The 23,447-nt window shown below is 38.5% G+C and overlaps 1 protein-coding gene across 3 annotated transcripts; it reads right to left on the bottom strand.

Annotated features, from left to right (window-relative positions):
* Window positions 1-53: 53 nt before the first annotated feature.
* On the bottom strand, window positions 54-13,841 carry LOC109033101 (uncharacterized). 3 transcript variants are annotated; one of them, XM_072306137.1, is made up of 8 exons: window positions 13,289-13,841; window positions 8,983-9,580; window positions 7,381-7,694; window positions 5,779-5,854; window positions 4,405-4,504; window positions 3,213-3,285; window positions 2,419-2,574; window positions 54-894 (listed from the first exon to the last, which is right to left on the bottom strand). In XM_072306137.1, exons 2-7 carry the CDS (start codon window positions 9,459-9,461, stop codon window positions 2,462-2,464), a joined length of 1,155 nt encoding a protein of 384 aa, XP_072162238.1. In that variant the 5' UTR covers window positions 9,462-9,580; window positions 13,289-13,841; the 3' UTR covers window positions 54-894; window positions 2,419-2,461. The 3 variants fall into 3 exon arrangements, with proteins under 3 accessions (XP_072162238.1, XP_018901082.2, XP_072162237.1); XM_019045537.2 differs by having other exon boundaries at window positions 3,160-3,285; window positions 13,224-13,839; XM_072306136.1 differs by having other exon boundaries at window positions 3,160-3,285; window positions 13,289-13,839.
* Between the last annotated feature and the right edge of the window lie 9,606 nt (window positions 13,842-23,447).

The following is a 23,447-nucleotide window of genomic DNA, read 5'->3' as shown; positions in this document are numbered from 1 at the left end:
GAATCGGCGCACAGTGGATCGAGTCTATAGGAAAGGTCGGACAAAATTTTAAATTTTAAACGCCGATAACTCCGTTTATACAACATTTTGAGGTTCTAAAAGTGGTTTCATTGGTTTCCTCGTGAAATTTTCTTTGAAAAGCATCCCTTGAAATGTAAAATGTGACGAAATAAACACAAAAATTTGCAGTTTTAGTTAAAAATTTCATGTCCGACCTCTCGAATTGACTCAATCCACTGTGCGGCGGGGGCGCGCGAGGATATCTAGTTACGCCACTGGATTGATCTGCTATTTGAACCTATCGACGGTGTAAGTCGGCAATCACATAACTCGTGTGCGGTGACTGAAAATCTCCGCCTCTATGTTATATTTTTTTAAAGGAGAACAAATTGACATTATTTCTTGAAGTTTTTGCAGAATTTTCTTCGCACCGAGAAGAAAAATCACGGCAGTTTTAAAGAGTTGCCGTCGAGTGGTTTCCCGTTTAAAAAATAAAGTATGACAGGAAGTCTGCGACGTCGCAAATCGAGTTATGTGATTGCCGACTTACACCGTCGCTATGGAAAACGATCGATAAACAGGGTGCTCGCAATGAACACCTTAATAACCGATTCTTTACCACAGATTCACAAAGGGAAATATCGATAATAGATCATTCACGCTTTGCCACTGATCGCAGTTCCATCAGTTGTACAGAGGTAGTGATATGATTAGTGATAACGCGACAAATTGACGATTTTTTTTTTGGAAGTTTTGTAATTCATCGTCGATGTCACTGGCAATTTGGTCAAGCAAGTCAAGTTTCACAGAGGTCTCTCGAAACTGTTGAAATCCTTAACTGGTCCTAGAAAGTTGCAGGAGAAACCGTACGTAGGAAAACGCTCTTGAAAGATTCTGGAATGAGGAAAAATAAAATCATGTGACTTGAGCTTCAAAATGATGTATCTTAAATAACTGAATTTTTCCGACGAAATAAAAATATCCATATCAATATCAAATATTCAATGATAAAAACACTGGAAATTTCAACCAATTTACCAGGCACGATCAACTGTAATTAACGGAAAAAATGAAAAACTAAAATTAAAATAGTACCCTAAATCGGTTCGTGGCGATGGAAGCTAGATATAGAGGAAACCAATTCCCGAAAAACCTGGTGTCCATTCTCCACGCTCATAAACTCTTCTAACTCTTGTCGCTACTTGCTCTCCCAAATTTTTACTCCGGTAAAATCAGTTATTTTTTACCAACAAAGAAATTTATTAGAGATTTAAATCAGTATGGTCCAAAAATTCCGCAAATTTTATTACCATATGGTTGAAAGCTCTAATTTTAATGGTGTAAATTTTGCATCGTTTTCGATTCTCAGCTTCGTGCCTACGTTCATTTCTTGTTTTCCTGGCTGCTGTTGTAGAGCGTTTCAATGAGTAAACAGAGTTAGCATCTTTTTGTGCCGTAGTATCTTGATTTATTTTGCAAGGAAATTTCCATACTCTTAAAGGACGCCTGTCATTCTTAATATGTTTGGCGCTTTCAATATCGTATGATACTGTGCAGCACCTCTGTTGCGAAATAGTTGCTCGAGGCGGCGCGGCGGGCGAGGGCGACCAACGCGACACGCAATGCGTGAAGTATCCCCGTTTGGTTTGTAGGCGCCAATGCGCGCATCACGCAATGCGTGAAGTATCCCTGTTAGGTTTGTAGGCGCCAATGCGCGCATCGCGCTGGCAGCACGCCGCGCCACGCCGCTTCGCTCTGTATTTGGCTGTAATGTTTAAACTCGCGGAGTCCGCGTTTTTCAACTTTTTTAAAGGCACAATGAAATTTTTACTTGTGAAGGACTTTAAAAGCTTTTGAAGTGCCTTCATATTGTTGCGATTGTCTACACATTGCCACTACGACAATTTAGTCGTCTCACCCGTTTGGTTTGTAGGCGCCAATGCGCGCATCACGCAATGCGTGAAGTATCCCTGTTAGGTTTGTAGGCGCCAATGCGCGCATCGCGCTGGCAGCACGCCGCGCCACGCCGCTTCGCTCTGTATTTGGCTGTAATGTTTAAACTCGCGGAGTCCGCGTTTTTCAACTTTTTTAAAGGCACAATGAAATTTTTACTTGTGAAGGACTTTAAAAGCTTTTGAAGTGCCTTCATATTGTTGCGATTGTCTACACATTGCCACTACGACAATTTAGTCGTCTCAGGAACGAAATATGTCGGTTAAAAGCACCAGTGTCCACCTTCGCGTGCGTAATATGAATTGGACGTATTTCTACCAAACGGAACTATGTACATTATGAAGTGAGCTCTGTTATGCATATATTCTAATGGGTCTCAGGGCTCATGTCTTAATGCACATAGTTCCGTTTGGCAGAAATACGTCCAATAAGTGGATGTAGTTTCAACCAAGACTTATCACTTACCAGCGAAAAAGTTTCAAGATTGTAAGGCTGAACCCGAAGAACTCTAATCTGAACAGGGCAGAACATCGGCAAATTGAAACAGAGGAAAAGTTTCTTGAATTCCAAGTTCTCTGAGAACCAGTCGCATCGGTAAAGAGAATGTCTCAGATTTACATGCTAAAAGGAGATGAATAATTTGATATTTTTGTTAAGATTCAACGTTGAAATTCAAAAAAATAATAAGATTACCTATTATATCTAGACAAACATGAAATCAATCCATCGGAGGAAAAACACACTGAATTGAATGCGAGAGGTAGAGCTGAATGCTCAAAACATAATTAAGCTCAGTAAATTATTTTATCGTGATAGTAATAAGTATCAAAGGATATCTTTACCTTCGTTCTAATAAATCAACTTGTTTCTTGAAAACCGGCAACTGCCGTTGATTTCAAATATGCAGTCTAAGTTTATCCCCGCTCTTTAAAATTTCAATTTTATACTCTGGTAAAGTATACTTGGATGTGATGCGATAGGAATCAGTGACTAGCTCTGGCTAGAGCGAAAATTTAATAAATTAGGAAATGGGAATTTGTGCATTGGTGTTTAATTATAAAGTTTCGGTTATTGACCGCATTTAACGTCACTTTCAGAGGTCTGGTGGTTTACGATCTGCTTAGGGTTAACAGATTTTGGCCCTCTAAATTCGTGATGACCAAAACTTACAAGCAAAGTAAAGATCAATTCGCAATGTCAACTCACCGCCTCCCGAAGTAAGGTGGCGGCGTAACTCGTTGAGTACATCATGAACGTACCAGTAAACGCGTGGTAAAAAAATATCACACCATGGATGAGCGTTCGGATACTTGCACCAGAACTCATCAACTCCTACAATAAGAAGTCATGAAGTTATTAAGTTGAAGTTATTTCATATTTGTAATGATGATATCGATACAAATCCTCTACAAGAGCAGAATTTAAGACACTGTGGTGAGAGGTATTTTAACGCATGAATACGAAGTTCAAGCAGCTTAAGAAACGGATGTAGGATGATACAGGGTTCGAGACAAATACGGATTTCTAGAGGGAGACCAGCATCTCTTCCCTCCATCTTCTTTTTCTATATTTCATTATCTTCCTTTTTCAACTCTATCTTAGTCCTTTGATTGGGTTTCCTCTGGGAGCAGACGAAAGGGACGCGACGCCCAAAGAAAGGGTGGCAACAGGGGGTTTCAGAGGATATGAGGGAGTGCCAACGCCCTGAGGGGCTTTGGGAGGATAAGGAATTTTGGCGACTAGGTGTTGCAGAGCGCCTAAGAGCGCTATAAAAGCGGTTATATACATGTATTTCCGTCTTCCTCTTTCTCAGCCACTTTTCCTCTTTGCTCTCCTTCTACACCTGCTTCCTCTTCCTGTTCTTATTTTTTCCCCTTTTAATTTTCCACGTGCAGATAGGTGCTTTTGTGGATGAGCCAGAAATAGTAGTTCTTTATCGCAAAATTTATAGCCCAACTGATCGATCTATATGCATCTATATGTCGCAGGCAATTGGATATCGCCGGCAATTTACAAGCCAGTGGTGGTTGAATATAGAAAATCATAAAATTCAAAAAGAAAAGAACAAGATTAGAGTACTGATTATGTTGCCTATAGTGTGAATGGCCACTTTTCCATCCTTAAAAACATGGGAGGAATATGAACACTCAGAAAGAGCTTGTAGTGAACTCCGTGACATTAGTTGGGTCGAGATCGGACAGGCAACTAAACTAGCAGCGTGATAAAGCGTAGAGTATCACAAAAAATGAAGGCACTTCAAGCCGAGCTCATACTTTTGAAGACCATAACCCTTAAAAATTGCATCATGCCGATGCGCATTATCGCGATTTATTGAAACAACGTGTGAACCGCCCTGCAAATTGCCGGTGATTGCTAATTGCCTGCGACATTTATAGAAGTCGACAGAAGTATGCTCTCTTCTTAGTTATGCCTAAGTAAAATAGATCTCACCGTGACAGCTAAGTAGGACATCAGAGTATTGTTGGAGACTCCTACCATAACAGCCCACGCAGCGTTCGTTGTGTAGACGCTGTTTATAAGGTGCGATTCACTATGAGTAAAACATGAAAATAATGTATATAAACATATCTTGTGAGATAGAGGAGATAGAGGTTGCCATTTGAAAAATAAAGTTGGAATCCTTGCCCCTCTCACCCCCCGAATGCGTGAAGGTATCCTAAAATGTTTTGGGGAAGGGGGGGAGGTATGTAGTTTATTTTGATATAGGAACATTTACGAAGTGTTAATGCGATAGATTCATTAGCTTAAAAGTTAATGGGGGATCAGGTGTTACCCTCAATTTTATGCTGAATTTTAAAGGTTTTGAATTTTTTTACTAAGAGCGTTTCTGCACAATCATTGTGAATAACAGGTCCGCAAGTAATTACTGGCAACGTCGCAATACAGACCGCACCATTTGGTAACGTCGCCTTGACGTTTCACAGCTCATTCTAATTTCAAGGCTCATTGTGGTCAAAATCATTGTATGTGCAACATTAGTCTTCCCTTATGCACGAAAATCTGCAAGTATTGAAGTGAAACGTTGCGTTGTGTTCAACGAAGGTAGAACGCCTGCACTTTTTTGTGTATGCAACATGGACATCCTTCAAGCATGAATAGTTACATCAAAGCGCCTTCAATTTTTCCGCTCACCGTAACGCGCAGTATACATAATGTTAAGTCTTTCCATTGTCATCAGGGATATGGACGAAAATAGGACGATTCGAATATTTAATGATATTCAAAATATATAAATGAATTTAAATAAAATAAATATATTTTTTTAAACGTTTATTTATAAACAAGACGAAATAAATATTAATGAAATTCTTCACTAAAATAGAAACCAATTTTTACAGCAGTTGTGCTCATCTGATTATTTCAGGAAGTCCCTTATGAATTTTATTAGAAGTATGCTCCTTTTAATAATTCATTTGGAAGTATATGAACACATCATAGCTTATTAAAAAGTAAACCAAGATATTTCCGTGTATGATAGCGTTGCAAAATGTTGCAACTCGGAAACGTTAATTGGCAAGAATGTGCTGAATCCATATTTGGGAAAGATTCTCCAAGAACTTACTGGTAGAAATTTTGTGTGGAAACTTTATGCACAGAAACAATCGACGGTTGTAATCTCTAAAACTTATTTTATTTTGCATAAATCTCGGTCATCCTCGGTCATGAATGTAAAGAACAAGCGGTGCGATAGAAATTTTATCTTACTGAAAGGATAGCCACCAAAACTTCAATTTTTTTTTAAAAATACCTATAAGTAAACGTGCAAAGTTAAATTTTAGAAGAGAAAGAAATAAGAAAAATTACCGCCAAAGAATGTGCCAATCAACGATGCCCTTTTTAAAAGCCTCCATTTTGTGCTCGTGACCTTTATCTCGATTACCTGTATAAAGAGATTTAAGAATAAAGCAAGGTTGTCTACAATGAGGGTCACCGCTGAAATTTTAAAGGAAATAAAAATTAGAGAATAGTTTTAGGATTCCCATCTTGTCATTCGCGGGGTACCAGAATACTGCATTATTTATGGAAATGTGTGCGAAGCACAGAGTACACAGAGTCGTTATATAATGAAGTGAGCTGGGCCCATGTTTTGATCGACGAGGTCCGAGCGCGGTGTGTCCCGAGATCCAGTCACCTTTTCGATAAATTTTCGATTCAAAATGACTATGTAGAATACGGAATAATTCAAACCCTCTTGTTTACATCGGATGACCGCGGATATCCGTGTACCGAAAACAATCCATAATGTATCGAATTGGTGACCCGGCACCGCACAGAGGTCATAGAATTCGGTGACTGGAAAATGCTTAAAAGTGGCGCTAGCTCCTCCATTCTTATTACGACTCTATGTACCTGTACCCTATCCTATGGTGCAAAGACAAAATTGCCATTTGGCTGTGGTTCCCAGAGCAAGCCTAAGCAATTGGGGTGTTGGATGCAGAAACGGCGTTTTTTCTTCTTGGTTGCGGGGTTTCAGAATCTCCACTGCTAACTTATATTTTAGGGGGACACTATCGATATATTAGGCGAATTTTATGAAATTTTTAGTTTTCAGCATTGTAAAACCATAGTGAGAATTCACAACACCAACATCCAACTGGTGATTAGGTTTGTTGGAGTCCCGAAAGAAAAAACTTCCACTGTTGCCAAAATACACTGAAAAAAGAGATTGGTAGAATTTACTATTCCTTCAAGCTGTATTTCACAAAGCGTGAAGGAATGGTAAATTCTACCAATCTTCAAGTAAATTCTGCCAGAGAAATGGTTACCTGTACCTGTATATAGTAATGTTTACCTTTCTTCTGGCAGAATTGACTCTAAATTGACGCTGTGTGAAATACAGCGTAAAGGAATGGTAAATTCTACCAATCTTTTTTTTCAGGGTACCAATGGAGGAAGCTACATTTGTCTCTGATTAAATGTAAACACCTCGACGGTGTAAGTCGGCAATCACATAACTCGTTTTCGGTGTCTAAAAATCTCCGCTTCTATGTTATTTTTTTTAAAGGAGAACGAATTGACATCATTCCTTGAAGTTTTTGTAGAATTTTCCTCGCACAGAGAAGAAAAATCACGGCAGTTTTGAAGAATTGCCGTTGAGTAGTTTTCCGTTTAAAAAATAAAATATGGCAGGAAGTCTGCGACGTCGCAAACCGAGTTATGTGATTGTCGACCTACACCGTCGACTTGTATCTTGTTTGGAAGTTTATATCCAGACCTTCTTTCATGCGGTTCGTTTTTTCCACGGATTGTTAACTACACTTCGTCGCCCTCCTGGCATATAGGCGTAACTGCATTTGCGATGAGCCCTGTCGTCCATTTAACTCAGCGCTTTCTCGGGTTCATCTCAATGTTCACTGTGCACTTACGCCCTTTTGTCAGCCGGATGACGTGTCAAGTGATGCCTACCTGTAAATTCAACGTGCGGATATTCATTTTTTCCATCCACTGATGTTCTCACAAGGCCCGACGAGTTGCTCTCCCTTCCAGTCTTTTCGAAGCTGTCGGCAAAGAACTGGCCAAGGGCCTCCAACTTGACAACGGTCGTGTGTGCTAAGTACAAGTAAAGCATGTCGGGCATGAGTAGCGCAAGGCTTGTGTCGAATATGAGCAGTCCCTCGTAGATCGCCAGACACCAGCACAACATGGGTGACGAGTAGACCCACTTTGGATACCACACGCGCCGCAGTATGAATGTCGGTTTCTCCTGCCTCACCACAAACCTATAGACGTAACGTAATATGGAAACACAAATGGACTGCGTTTAGTAGGAAGGAACCAAGCCACACCAGCCTCTGCCAAATGTAACCAGGCAATTTAATTTTTTACAAGGGAACGTTTGTGCGAATTTTTTTTTAAAACTTTATGAAATTTGCTCCGCACTATTTAGAAGATTCACTGTTTCCACAAAAATCCACACAACCGTTTTCACGTAAAAAATTAAAGGGAAGAAGTCTGAATGTGAGGATTTGCACAGGGTCCTTACAAAATTTTCCACGGAATAATGATCCGCTATATGGGGTGAGCATTTAAGCACCACAGGGCAGTTTTCTCATGATCATTACACGTTAAGCGTGCGAAAATACCCTAAAGTGACACTTCAGAGAGAGATTAGCTTTTAAAGTGTTTTTGGACTATCGCTCTCTTTTTGTGCCGTTGTATCTTGATTTATTTTGCGAAGAAATTTCCATACTCTTGAAGGATGCCTGGCATTCTTAATATGTTTGGCGCCTTCAATGTCGTATGACACTGTGTAGCACCTCTGTTACGAATTAGTTGCTTGTGGCGGCGCGGCGGGCGAGGGCGACCAACGCGACACGCGCATTGGCGCCTACAAACCTAACAGAGATACTTCACGCATTGCGCAATGCGTGAAGTATCCCTGTTAGGTTTGTAGGCGCCAGTGCGCGCATCGCGCAATGCGTGAAGTACCCCTGTTAGGTTTGTAGGCGCCAGTGCGCATGTGCTGGCGCGCCGCTTCACTCTGTATTTGGCTGTAATGTTTAAACTCGCGGAGTCCGCGTTCTTAACTTATGATTTTGGAATGTTTGCATTGTTCTCATTTGAATTGAAAAAAAAAAAAAAAAAAAAAAAAAAAAAAAAAAAAAAAAAAACTGTAGCCAAGGAAAATATAATGTGTTTAGTATATATTAAGGTATGTTAGTTAGTGTGAGGATTTTTCACAGGGTCTTTACAAAATTTTCCACGGAATAATGATCCGCTGTACGGGGTGAGCATTTAAGCACCATAGGGCAGTTTTATCATGATCATTACATGTTAAACGTGCGAAAATACCCTTAATTGACACTTCAGAGAGAGATTAGCTTTTAAGTGTTCGCATTAAGGTTAGAAGATTCAATTCTCTTGCTCGCCGAAAAAATCGAAATCAACTTAAGTCTTTGTCATTTAAAATCGACTTATCACATGACCAATAATGATTAGCCTTTTGTTTTGAGAACCGTCCGATTAAAAAAAAAGACTGTTCTCGCTAACCTCACTGTGAGAACTAACCTCAAAAAAGGCGACACGACCCCAAGGAGCCCAACCCCAACCATGTTAGCTGTGAGCATATATCCGATCCAGAAGATAGACAGTGTGAGTGTGTGTTTACGCCAGAACGGAGCTATGTCGATTTCGGCCGAATGGAGCCTCACCCGGCAACTGTCTTTAAGCAGATAGGCGATATCCACCCTTCGGCTCAACAGCGAGTAGTTCCTGCAGGCGCTGTACAGGGAAACGCCCACGTACTGCGAGTAGTGACTCAGCACCCGCACTTGGACAGGAGTCTCTTGGGTGATGTGCATGAGGATGCTGGCCAGGCTGTGGAGTAAGAAGAAACACTGAAGTCCAATGATGGCTGACCGGATGTAGAGCACGGTTCTACTGAGCAGCCCCTCTCCGAAGTATATAAAATGAAGACCATGCAGTCGCAAGAAGAACATGAGTAGCTTGCAGTGCCAGTCGTTTTCGATTCTGAATGGTTCTTCCATGATGAGGGCGAGGGTAGAGGGTGACGTCCGGAGAGGGGGAGGAGGTCCTTAGATGAAAGTATGAAATTTAATCGAATGAAGGACTTGAGCCCCCCAAAGTGAAATTTCAGCAACAGCATCTTAGGAACAAGAAAAACATAGGCATGAGAAGATCAAACGAAACAATAATACACACTAAAAGGATATCGACGGTGTAAGTCGGCAATCACATAACTCGTTTGCGGTGTCTGAAAATCTCCGCCTATATATCATTATTTTAAAGGAGAAAAAATTGACATTATTTCTTGAAGTTTTTGCAGAATTTTCTTCGCATAGAGAAGAAAAATCATGGCAGTTTTAAAGAATTGCCGTTGAGTAGTTTTCCGTTTAAAAAATAAAGTATGACAGGAAGTCTGCGACGTCGCAAACCGAGTTATGTGATTGCCGACTTACACCGTCGAGATGTAAAATATGGGATCATTGATTGTAGTGAGCTGATCCTCTTTTGGTAAGGATTACCACTTATCGATGGCGATACTTCCAAAGCACGTATCTTGGTATGGGGCGTTGCAGACTTCCTGTCATAGACAATTTTCTAAATGAGGAACTTAACTTCAATTTTTAAAAACTTTCGTGATTTTTCTCCTCTGTGCGAAGTAAATTCTAAAAAGCTTCAAGGAATGATGTTGATTTGTTCTTCTCCTTAAAGGAAAATAGGAGCGGAGATTTTCAAACACCTTAAACGAGACACGTGGTTTGGAAGTTTCACCGTCGTTATGCATCTTGAGTATGGCCACTTGCGCGCACTCAATGTAATCAGTCTTTATATTTTTAGGGGTTACGTATGGAATAAAATTAGTTAGTATGAGATAATTAAAACTCTTTTCATAGATAAGTACCCTTACTATAATAGGGGGAAAACTCCCTCCTGCTTGAGTACTTCAGTTACGCTTAAGCATTTATTTTTAATTACGCCTTCTATCATCACCGATGCCTTCTAGAGATTCTCTCTGACCTTCCTCAAAGGTTTCAGGACATTTTGTCGACGATTTTTTGTCCGCGCACCTTTTTTGTCCAGTAGTTTACGCCCACACGTAAAATAAGCAACAGTGACTTGGTCCAAGCGTTATATTTTAGTCGGTATGTAAAATTATATTGACAATATGGAAATGAGAAATTGAGAGAGAAAGAGGCGTTTTTATGGTTGCTTCTGAATGAAATGTTATTACTTTCTCCTTTTGAATCATATTTTTAAATTGTCTTCGGTGAATATTTGGTTTTATTTCTATCCTTGAAATATGCAATGTACAATATACCTTATACTAGGGGGCTACGCCCCCTGGCCGCTACGCGGCCCAACCCCCTGAAGGCGCTCCGCGCCATCAATGGGCCGCTTCGCGGCCCTATTTTTACCCTTTTATCAGTGTTAGTTTTATTTTTCCCCTAAACAATTACGATATGAGGTATACTTTAATTTTAAACTTTACTTAAAATTACTTTAAAATTAAGAGGACGCGTTTCGGAATGACTGCTTGATGAAATATTGCAGTAAAACAATGAACAATGATAGTCAGGTAATAATTATAAATTCAGGAGTCGGGGATCGAACCCACACCGAGTTCATAGTGAGCGCATTTGACGTCTTTGACGACTCGGCCACCGCTCAATATGAAGTCGTCAGTGCAAATCTTGTGTAGATAAGTGTAGATCTGATGCGCAGGCTACACAGCTACTGCGCAACCTCCTCGACCACTGCGCATCCTCCCGCGCATAGCGGTAGCAGTACCGGAGCATTCTGTAAACTCACTCACTTTTATAACGTGATTTTAAAAAAACCTGGGTCCTATTTCCAAAATCGAATTAGAGCGGGCTCATCTAGGGCCAATTACCTGACGATCTACGCAAAAATCATGGAAATCGGCCCGGTAGAACGCTCAAACGAACTATGACAAAAAGTATAAATTTACATTGTTTAAATGGGAGAATTCGCAACTTTACCACGTAATATAAAAAAACCTGGTCCATATTTTGAAAATCTGAAAAGAGTTGGCTAATCTAGAGACAATTGCCCGTCGATTGCCGCAAAAATCATGAAAATCGGCCCGGTAGAAGGCTGGAACTAAGCGTTACCAGTTACGCAAAATTAGGAGGTCTCGGAGCTTATAGTATAGATATGTGTAGGTACTTTTTTTTATTTTTTTTTTATTTTTTCTTTACGAAATTATTACTTCATTTTGAAAACATTTATACTTTTATAAAACGTGACAAATATTTGTAAAACCTTTTCCAAGCGACTTTAATCTCAATGAGCCGCAGTTGTGCCGACAGAAACTACAAAAATGAATAAAAGAGGGGAAAAACCAAGTAGCACGCAATCTTCAGTTTTAACTCATTTATGCATCGATCTTTTAGAGTCAAATACGTCAAATTTTGAGCGTTTCGTTGCGCATACACCTCGCTGCAGCACAATAAAAGCACAAAATGTAAAAGAAGAAATTAAAGTGCTTTGGAAATCATTAAATTTGACACGGAACCACCAATATTTAAAAAACACACATTATATTATTATTCTCCTTTGATAAATTGATAAATATTTTTTCTCCATCAATTTAAATGAGAATCAATGCATGAGAGTGTGTTAACATTTCAAAATCATGAATTAAAAAACGCTGACTATGCGAGTATAAATATTAAAGCCGAACAGAGCGGAGCGGCGTGCTGCCAGCGCGAGAGGCCTACTGGCGCCTACAAACCTAAGTGGATACTTCAAGCATTGTGCAATGCGTGAAGTATCCATTTAGGTTTGTAGGCGCCAGTGAGCCTCTCGCGCTGGTCGCCCGCCCGCCGCCGCCGTGCAGCGGCGCTTGCAGCAACTATTTCCCAACAGAGGTGTTGCACAGTATTATACAAAATTGAACGTATTAAGAATGACAGGCATCCTTTAAAAGTACAGATCTTTCCTCGCAAAATAAATCAAGATACTTATCGTGCAAAGGAAAAATCTAAGAGCCTTTAGCTGAGGCAAGTATAGAGGTTTATCCGGTTCAGGTATAACAAGGTGGGAATTTCTTGAAACATAATTAAGTCCTGTTACACCAAAAAGGTGTAGAGAGTTTTAGTGAATTTTGTCTCATGGAATTGACGCTCCCCCATTTTTACTAAAACTCTCAACTATACATTATTCTCCGTTGGATCAAACAGACAAAACAAAAAAACAAACAAACCCTCATTCTTCCAAGACATTATATATTTTCATCCAAAAGCGTCGTGAGCAATTGTCGTTTGTATTTACATGTGGGCCAATCAACTTTTGGTCTCAACTGGCGCGTGGACCAAAACTCCCGTGCCGAAAAAACGCGTGGACGTAAATTACTGGAAAAAAACAGGTGCGCGGACAAAAAACCGTTGACGAAATTTCCTATAACCTCCTCAGAGATCCATCTCGGTTGCTTTTAGCACACCCTGTGTCCGTTTTTTTCACTCAGTATTTTGTATTTAAAGCAACTGATAAAGTTCATACAATTAAAATATGTACTTGTCTGATTCATTGTGATGGAAAAAAATACTTACATAGCTGTAATTGTACTACTTTACCATAAATGGAATCTTCAATTGTGAATTTATCTTTACAGTCAATGTGACTGGTATATGAAAATTGTGCTGATGGTCTGCACGGTTGAAACAGTTCATGGGGAAATTAGTAAAAATGAATAAATCTTTTATCCACAATTAGCTAAATTAAATCTAAGTTTGTAGTATTTCAAAAAAGTATTCATTGCTTACCTCTTAAATTGCCGTGTTTTCAATACGCTCTTCATAATTACCTTATGTGATGAAATTACATTTACCTTTGATAAAATGATCACTAACGCGTCTTGGAGGCATTTTTTCTTCATAAGAATTTGCTGTTAACTCGAAATTTAACGGAATATCCCATACGTTTCAGGTTATATTATCGGGTGATCTAATACTGCCGTTGTAAGCAAGATCAGAGTCATGAGTCGGATAGGTAAGTTTTTCAGTTTTTCCACGTTTTCAACAAGGTGAATCGTAAGGTTTTATAACAGTAATTGTAACACGATATTTCCAGGGTAGGTTCACAATTTTTTAAGATAAATATGAGACAATAATTACCGCAGATGAAATGCGCACGTAAATTAGGTGAATGAAATTTTGTATAGGGGAAAATTGAGACACTACATTTCACTTCGGACTTTCTTAAGCAGGACCGCAGATTAACTTTAATAAACACAGCTTCAAAAATACTGAAAGATTTTTTGAGGAGCGCAATACCGCAATTGGAATGAACAGTCTAGTCGGTTTTCTGTCTGGACACGCTATGAAAGAGATTCCAGCAAAAGGATTGCCAATACTGTTAAATAAATTTGAAATTCCTATGAATGATCCAATATGTTGGTGATTGACAGCCAGTGAGTTTGTGAGTTGTGAGTGATTTGACAACCGCAAACGTGCACCTAAAGTCGCGCACAGTGGGGCAAAATTTTAAAATGACGACTCTAAAAATTGTGGAAAATGAAATGGAAAGCTAAAATTGATCTTTTGGTAATGATTCAGTTTTTAGATCGATGACCTGTGAGTTCAGTCAAATTTAACAGTACCAGTACCTATCTTTTTAATGTATGAAAAAAAAGTCGTTCAAAACGTTCAAATTCCAAAAAAAATTTTATAGGAAATAAACTTAGAAATCAAAACGGTAACAGATTATTGTTACACAGATATTTTCAGTGGACAGTGATATTTATTTATTTATTTATTTTTTTTTCAATTGAAAATTTGAAATTTAGAAAGAAGCCTAATTTAATTTTGCCTTTAATTTAGCCTAAGAAGGGACATGAAACGGGACATTATATCTCCGATAACAATCTCACAGCTTGACGAACATTTTAATAAATTATTGACGGAAGGACGACCAGAGTTTCAAACGGGGAATGCTGAAAATATAGTCGAGGATCACTCAATGGAAATTCGAGTTGAGGAGGTGGTCAAAGCAATCAGGGAATTGATGAATGGAAGAGCTCCTGGGCCAGGAAACATTCCAGCCGAGTTAATTAAATGTGGGACTGGCAAGTTGGTTAACCATCTCAGGGATTTGCTGCAGAAGTGCATTGACGGTGATGACATCCCGAAAGAATGGAAAGAGGCCTGGATAACAGCGTCGCATAAAAAAGGAAGGAAGGATGACTGTGGGAACTACAGAGGGTTAGCGGTGACAGGAACGATAAGTAAAATTTATGGAAAAGTGTTGAAAGCGAAGATCGAAGAGGAGTGGACCCCGTTCGAGGCGGAGGAGCAAGCAGGTTTTAGGGCTGGTCGGTCTACCGCTGATCATCTGTTCTGTGTTACCCAGTTAACTGAAAAGAAGAGAATTGTTGGCCAGGAGCTTCATTTAGTGTTTTTGGATATTGAAAAGGCTTATGATAGTATTCCTCTTGTGAAACTCTGGGAAGTCCTAGAAGAAACTGGTTTTAGTAAAGGACTTATTGGGGCAGTCAAGCAGTTTTATCGGGGGGCTTTTGCTAGAATTAAGTGCCAAGGAAGGCTTTCAGACGGTTTTTTTGTCACCAAGGGGCTTAAGCAGGGATGTTGTCTGTCACCGACGCTGTTTAAGATATATCTAGAGCACGTTCTGAAGGAATGGAAAAGAAAGTGTGCCGGCATGGGCGTCCCTCTAAATGACCAAGAAACACTGTTCACGCTATGCTTTGCTGACGACCAGGTAGTCATAAGTCAAGATCACGATGACGCGGAGTATATGACCCGGAAGTTGGTGGAGGAGTACCGCAAATGGGGCCTCGAGGTTAGTGTCCGTAAGACAAAAAAGATGGCAGTTGGAGGTGCTCAGCAAAGCATAGTCCTGGAGGATGGTCAACATATAGAAAGTTGCGAACAATACAAGTACCTGGGGGTGAACCTGACTTCGGATGGGAAGCTGGATCAGGCCATTCGGGACCGTAATCTTCTAGGAAGGAAAGCCATCGCCATGCTTAATGGGATCCTTTGGGACCAAAGGATTTCCAAAGACAACAAGAAGAGGATTTATAACTCGGTTGTCAAGCCTATTATCACCTATGGCAGTGAAGTGTGGCAGTTGAAGAAGCGGACCCAAGAAATGCTCAAGGCGACCGAGATGGATTTCTGGCGAAGATCGGCTGGAATCTCGAGGAGAGAACGTGTCAGGAATGAACGTGTCCGAGAGATAATGGGCGTTGAGGGGACGATTGTGCACGATATCATGACCAAGCAATTGGTATGGTATGGGCATGTGCAGAGAATGGCTGATACCAGGTTGCCGAAGAAGGTGTTGGAGTGGGTCCCACCAGGTAGGCGACGGAGAGGGCGTCCAGCCAAACGGTGGGTAGAGGGCATCCATGAAGAGATGGAGAGATGCCACCTTCCAGAGGATCTCTACCATGACAGATTCCTGTGGAGAATAGGCGTCGCAGAGCGCCCTAGCGCGCCGTAAAAGCGGCTCATACATACATACATAAATTTGAAATTTTCTGAAGTGTTGTGTCACAAATGAAGATGCCCCCTCAAGATTTTAAAAGCAATTAGCTAATTTTGTTGTTTTGTTACATACTATCTCAGAGAGGAATGAACTGTTTATTTCTTGATGGGAATTTTCTTGAATTTATCCTCTTTTTTCGTGAAATTAGATTTTCAATTCAACCTCAACCTTATCAGTTGTCCTCGTGTATTGTTTTGAAGAAACTTTTATATACATAATCGTTTATGAGAAAAGAGCCGTTGATGAACCGAGGAAAATTTTTTGGAGGAGTAATTTTTTACTAAATTAAGACGAAAAATTGAAATTAAGATTTTGATAGGCGACTCTCTCCTAAAAAGATAATTTTTAAATGATTTATAGCTTGTTTTAGTATCAATGGACGAAGTTTTAATTCGGTGGTTTCGTTCTCTGTGCAAGATGGATTAGAATTCTAAACAGTTTTTTCTGAGAACCACTTTTTTAAAACAGCAAACTTCAACTCTGTTTGGTGTATAATTTTTAGGAGCTTGTGTTCCAAAAAGTTTGTAGAATATATCTCTATACTTTGTTATCAATGACTCAAAACACGAACACATCCACACGGTCCATTTCCCCTACATAAATTGTAGCAAGCATTTTGCCAATTTCAGTTCGTCTTTACTTTTATCCACTCATGGCTTCTTTTTGTCACAAATTTCGAAGATTCTATCGGATGGAGATTATAGAAATGTCAAGTGCATTTATATTCATAACTTTATCGATAAGTTCTAGAAACTTTAATTTTCAGATGAATTTATGCGTCTGTAACAAATTTGACGGAGACTAAAAGCTTTGAAAATTAAAATGCACTGATTTTACTTAGAACTTTTGGTTCATTGTCGGGGAAATTTTATTATTAGTCCATTGTGTGCAGTGATGAAGGAGTAATTAGTACGGTGAAATTTACTCGTATTTCTGAGCGTTCAATGTCATTACCCATGCTAATCCGTTTTTCCTCATCGATGTGGGTCTCGCAATGGCCTTTGGTGGTTTATTGCCACAGCTGACCGCACAGAATACGATGTCATTGATTGGAAGGTTTGTTTTTGTTGCACTTGCACACTGCATTGACTGTCCCAATCAACATTTTCCTCCTCAAATCAAAATTATCAAAAGACGCATTAATGTCACATGGGAAGTTGCTGGATGAAAAAAAAATATCTATGCTTATCAACTGCTTATTGCATCATCTAAAAAATTGCGACTTTTATTGAAGTACACAGTTTCGGTTTTTTGCACTTTCTTTATTATCTAATTAGGTCTTTTAGCTTACCTAATTTTTTAGCTTACCTAAAAGCAAAGTAAAAAGAATAAAATGATCGGATTTAAATAATTCAATGGAATACAATGAAGACCTTAAAAGAGCACTAGAAATATCGGAAATGTTTAGAAGTTCGCTTTAAACACAAATCAAAACGCTGGAAACGCGTAAAATTTTAAGGTTATTTTTCTGTTTTCATTTTTTGTGTTTTTATTTTCTTCTTCTTTTTATTTCCTTATTCTAATTTTTTATTTGTCTCATGGCGCTTATATTTTGCTCTCATTTTTCGCTGGGAGCATGCCAAGTTTTATCGGATTGAGTAATCACAGCTTAGTTCATTTCAATTTTCTTGTTGCCTCACCGAGGACAAATGTAAGTCCAGCTATAGTCCCAAAAAATAACTATCGATACGAGTATGTTATGTATTCTGCTTTACATTTCTGCGAAGGAGGGTTCTTCATCTCTTTTATACGTCATGCTTGTTGCATACAATAATATATTTTCTTTCAAGCATCCTCCTCAAAGAAAGTGGATCCATCCATAAGAATAATTTCTTTGATGTGCGACTCCAGTATCTAGTAATGATTAGAACAACTTTGTTGCTATGCATTTAACTTACGAGTACTGTAAAGCGTGTTTCCGGCATTCATTTCGATCGTGATAGCTCAAGTAAGAAAATAATGTAAGATAACGCTTTTGCTACATACTGAAACCAAAAAATAACACCAAAACCAAATAAGACCATTATGATTCTTCATCGTTCACTAATGGAACTTTAAAAATCTGCGAAAATTAATTAGAGCGTTTGTAGAATTAAAAGAAACACATCATTACATAGCGAGACCCTACAAAATTGACTTCTTTCCTGCCCAAAGCACATGAATGAAAGAGCATTGAAATCATGTCCATCCTCAAGCAAATTTTCCATGGTTTTTTTTTTTTGGGGGGGGGGGGAGTTCCTGCCTTGGTCAGTGAATCGTCTTACGGAAATTACAAGTATGCATGTGTACTATTTATCATATTTTTTACCCATAGCTCTATGTTTTATACCAATCCAACTTTATTGTAAGGCTGCATCACGTTCTTTTTCCCATTTTTTTTATATATTTTTAAAAGAATGACAGTTAAATTAAACAAATGCAAAAGAGCTTTATGAACTAATTCAAACGTTAATTTCACAAATTACTTGACTTTTCGACTAACATAAATCTGGGAAATGTTTCTTACGTGTGAAAATTGCTGGAGATTGACCGAGTTGCACTTCAAAGCTTTCATCTGTAACGGGCGGTTTAACCGTAACAGGAAAATTCGAAATAGGTTCTTATATTCCGACGTTGCTTCAACCCAATCGGAACTCCATAAGACGAATTTCAGACCACGATTCTGCGAGAAAAAAGATTTTACTTTGTGCAATCTGAGAGGCTGGGTTACGTCCAAGGGAGACTTTACTTACACTAAGGCTGTTTAGAATGGAATTTATCATTATTTTTCTTTTGGAAGAAGAAAAATGATAGTTAAAACAGAAGGTAAGACACATTCTTTCAGTTTCGTACAACTTTAATTAGGTAGCTTTTAAAAGAAATTTGTAATGTAAGCTGTTAAATAAAAATAGACAGGAAAAGGCGGGGAAGAGGCCGAAAAAACACACAATAATTACAAATCACGGGACGCTTCGACCGGTCTTCCGGTCATTATCAACCATCAAAAATTATTAAAAAATCTAAAAAAAACTGCAAAAAAAAGAAGCTAAAACACTTTTACCGGTTGGGGTGGGTTTGAATAACCTGGTCTTCTAGCCGCCATGACAGGGACTGGTGACATTGTTTTTAGCTCTTTTTTTCTAGTTTCATTTTTAGATTTTTTAATTCTTTTTGACGGTTGATAATGACCGGGAGACCGATCGAAATGTCCCGTGATTTGTAATTACTGTGTTTTTTCCAGCCTCGTCCCCGCCTTTTTCTGCCTATTCTTATTCTAGGTCCTTGGGCTGCCATAGTGTACTTTTATCTATAAGGTGTCAAATGAATCTGATCAGTTAGATTTTCAGTATCTGTACCTAAAGTCTGTTTGCTACAGAACACAACAAAATCGTAGTCCTCTATTGCTGATTTACTATCGGAAAAACACTATGATATATTTTGGGTCCAACGTAAAAATGGGAGGGATGTCGGTATTGTCGGTGTTATCTTCCGCAAACCGACATCTCGTAAAATCGTAGTCGCTATACGTTCTACAATTACGTATATACTCCAAGACGAAAAAAATATTTACGAGTATGTGTATTGATTTGATACCGACGAAAATTAATTAATACTAAAAGTCCTCATTTATGGAAGTCATATATCCGAGGAACGGCTGGAAGTATTGTTGCTAGTCATATAAACTGTTATATGTTTACTCACAGACTGTTGCAGCAAAGTGGCCGTATAGTGAAGGATGAACATGATTATAATGGCTGACATGCCATAAAACAAAAATACCATACTTTGAGCCAATGCTCTCCCACTCTTATCAGATTTCATGAACTCCTGAAGAAAAATCAGAAACATGGATTTTAAGCATTTTGATTATTGTTTGTTGAAAAGTAGGCTTGGTCAGTGGCGCTACCGGGCAGGGGGCAGGGGGTTGAGGAGGCCCTAGGAGTCAAGAGTATTTTCTCCCTTCACGAACGAATTTCTCTAGAGAGATGTAATTTTTTGTGATTATTTTTTACCTGTGGACCAACTCATAAAAATATTTGACCATATACACTGCCCCTTCTTATAAACATCTGGCCATGCCAAACGGCAAGATTCCGGTTCCTTATGGGTATAAAACTCAGGCATCTAATTTTATTGTAATGGTGACCGGGCTGATTGCCGTGAAACATCGATATCAACGGAAGTACGGTGCGTCATTCCGAGGGATCATTCTTGTTGTGTTGCTTTCAGAGGTGAAAGAGTTTAACCGAAATCAGCCTCATTAAAATACATTACGCCTAAGTTCCTTTCATGTTTCATTTCTAGACAGTAGACCATGCTCTCTGCCTTGAAATTGTAGGGCTGCAATTTTCATAATTTATGAGATGGTAACACGGGGCCTCCAGACATTTTGGCAATATAAAGACGAACCAGAGACACTGGACGACGGAAAATGGAGATAGACCCACTCCGGCTACAGTCATCCAACTACATACTACATCTAATGGAAATTATATTCCTACACATCAAACCAATGTACATCAGTGATGATTTTGAAATCATAATGGTTCATTATACTTCATTTTCATTTATGACGGATGTGATGCATGGTCCACATTAGTCATGATTTTAGATGCCTGGCAAATAAAATAAGAAATTAGAGTGAAGAGCACACTCGTCCTTACTGTCAAAGCTGCAAAAGTCATAATTGTAGTCACAGAAGTCCCACTCAAAACGGTGATGTTAACGGATGGTATACATATAGAGTGGACATGATTTGAATATCTGAAAAAATAGCAATGCGGATGTACAGCTAAATTAATCCGACAAGGAGCTTGAGGGTTCTCAACTAATAATAATTAACTCTTGTAGATTAACTTTTATAACGCATTTGCATGTTCCTTTACTTGTAGAAATTAAAAAATTAAATACTAAAAATATTATTTATTAATAATATTCATTTTTGACTCTAATTTTAATTTTTGGTATTTCTTGGCTTTGTTTCCCCGCGAAATGGTGTGGACCCAGCACCATTTCTCCACCTTGTTTACTTGTAGATTAATCATCATTGTGCGTCACTTAAAACCTTGCAAAATCGGTATAAAATCACTATACTTTACGATAAGCTTTCTTGAAATCTAAACTGAGCAATGGTCATATTACGTTTTAATTTTATTATATTTAAAAAATACTCAAGGATGTTAAGCCCTGATTTGAATTTGGGCGCGTTGACTAGTTTTAAAATTCCGCCCTCACTTTCTTTAATCCCAAAAATGACCGTCTACTAATTACTTGAAAATCACTGTCGGATTGAGAAAAAATTTTTTATTGAAACTTTGTAATTTGATCGGTCATAAAAAAAACACGTGACATAAACATCTCAAACCATTCGCAACTGAAGAGGCTCATGGAGAAGAATCAAAAAAAAAAAAAAAAAATAAAATAATGAATGTAAATAAAGAATAACATATCTTTTTGCTCCTAACTGTTTGGCAGAAACTTACGGTAAAGGTTTTAACATGTTTTAATGAAGCAAAGGCGTGATCCATAAGTACCCGTAGTGGCGATTCTTGAGAGTTGACAACACCGTTTTTTCTCGATTTCCATACATGTAAAACAATCGATTATTCGATAATTTGATTAACAATCGATATTCGATCGATGTAATGAATAAAAACGGAGGAAAAACAATGTTCCCAGGTTGCAAAATCGCTATACTGCTCATAAGTGGGAATAACTTTAAAGGCCAAATCACCTGCAAAGAACGTTCCAGTCATCTATGCACTGCTTCAATCTCTTCTTTCGCAAGTGATTGATTGCTTCACGAGATAGATATTTTACAGACATTAAGCACACGGGAATAATTCCTGGACGAGTTAAAGAAGAGAAAAATAGAGAAAAAAATGAATATTCGGAGTAAATATTTACATCGATTAAGCATAATTAATGTGATTTAGAAAAGAATTCTTTTTGCGATATGTTTAATCGTCAGCATTTGCCGAACAATATCCATTATAAATCAATCTACCTATCATCATCAAATTTTTATTTTTTTAGTACTTAAAATTCTTCTTCTTCTCTCCTTTTTTCTTCTGATAAAGCAAAGAACCCATTAGTCATTGACAGAAACTGCAGTATGATAAGTTATTTGCTTGGCTAAAGTGCTGCAAGCAATGTTTGCCTTATAGGCATCTTAATTTTCCTAGATATTGATAGAAAGTAATCTGATTGGAACGGGCACGAAATGAAATAATTAGAGTATAATGTGTAATGTCATTGATAAGAACGCCAAGGTGGCTAGACTGTTGTGGAGTATTTCAGGCAACTGTTGTTATACAAGCGCAGCATACATTGCCTACTGCGGCTATTGAAGGCAAAATGGCAAAAGGTGAAACAGACTGGCAGGACACTCATGGAGAATCATTCAACGAAAAAAAGATGTTCAAAAATGGGTTCTTCGGCATACAAAGAATAGCTTTTCTGTTCGGAATAAATTCCTTCTCACTCACTCATGAGATAAACTGTGAGAAGTCACTAAAATATTTTGTGTCTTGATGGAGAAAATGATATGCAACATTTGAAATGAAATCCAGAGAATGTGTGCACTATTTAGAAACTTTCCACCTCTGCAGACTGACTATGTTCTTTTTTAAAAATTATGCATGCGTGTTTGAGAATACCTGGTTTTTGCGATGTAGGAAAACTCCAGTCAGTTTGACTATCCCTCGGCAAACTTTTTGAGAAGTAATGAGAGAGCGCGTCGAATCGCATGCTAGCCGTGATCATGAAATGCACGTGCAAAAAATCGAAGGATGATATGATCACAACGGTGTGGAAGATGAGTGTAACTTCGTAAATGGCTGCTAACCAAAACGATTCTCGTGAATCCATCATGTTCCATGGATACCTATGTAGAAGATCCGTCAGTTTGATAATATTCAACATGACATGTATGTTGCCATTTTACTACCCTCGGTCAATTATTACATAGAAACCTCTTTTTTTCTTCTCTGTGCGAAGCAACTTCTAAGAGAATTTTAAGGAATGATGTTGATTTGTTTTTTCTGAAGAAATAAAACAGAAGCAACTATTTTGAAACACCGCAAACGAGACCCCTAGTTTGGGAGTTCCACCGTTGATACGTAATACCTACTGCCGTGTTACGGATAAACGCCGTATGAGCATTCAGACGTTGCCATATTTCCTTCAATAACAAACAAACTTACTGAGAAAATTCTAAATATTTTTTCTCCAATTTTTCAGACTATTTTATTCTCAATTTAATCTAAATTATCTGAAAATTCCAAAGAAAAATATGCACGAATGTTGTAAAAAATACCTGTTTTATCATGGGAAATTTAGCAACTCTCGAACGTTCATACGGCGTTCTTCCTTAGCACGGTAGAATAGTACTGTGTAATTAATGCGACAAATGGACTGCATTTTGCAGTAAGGAACTACAATTTCCGGCACAGGTTAGGAACAACGTATTTACCATCAGTTTTCCTAAGCACATAAGT

Source organism: Bemisia tabaci, chromosome 1 (genome assembly GCF_918797505.1).
Source record: "Bemisia tabaci chromosome 1, PGI_BMITA_v3".
Classification (NCBI taxonomy): domain Eukaryota; kingdom Metazoa; phylum Arthropoda; class Insecta; order Hemiptera; family Aleyrodidae; genus Bemisia; species Bemisia tabaci.
The sequence above is the reverse complement of the archived record's forward strand: the minus strand, read 5'-3'. Positions and strand labels throughout refer to the sequence as shown.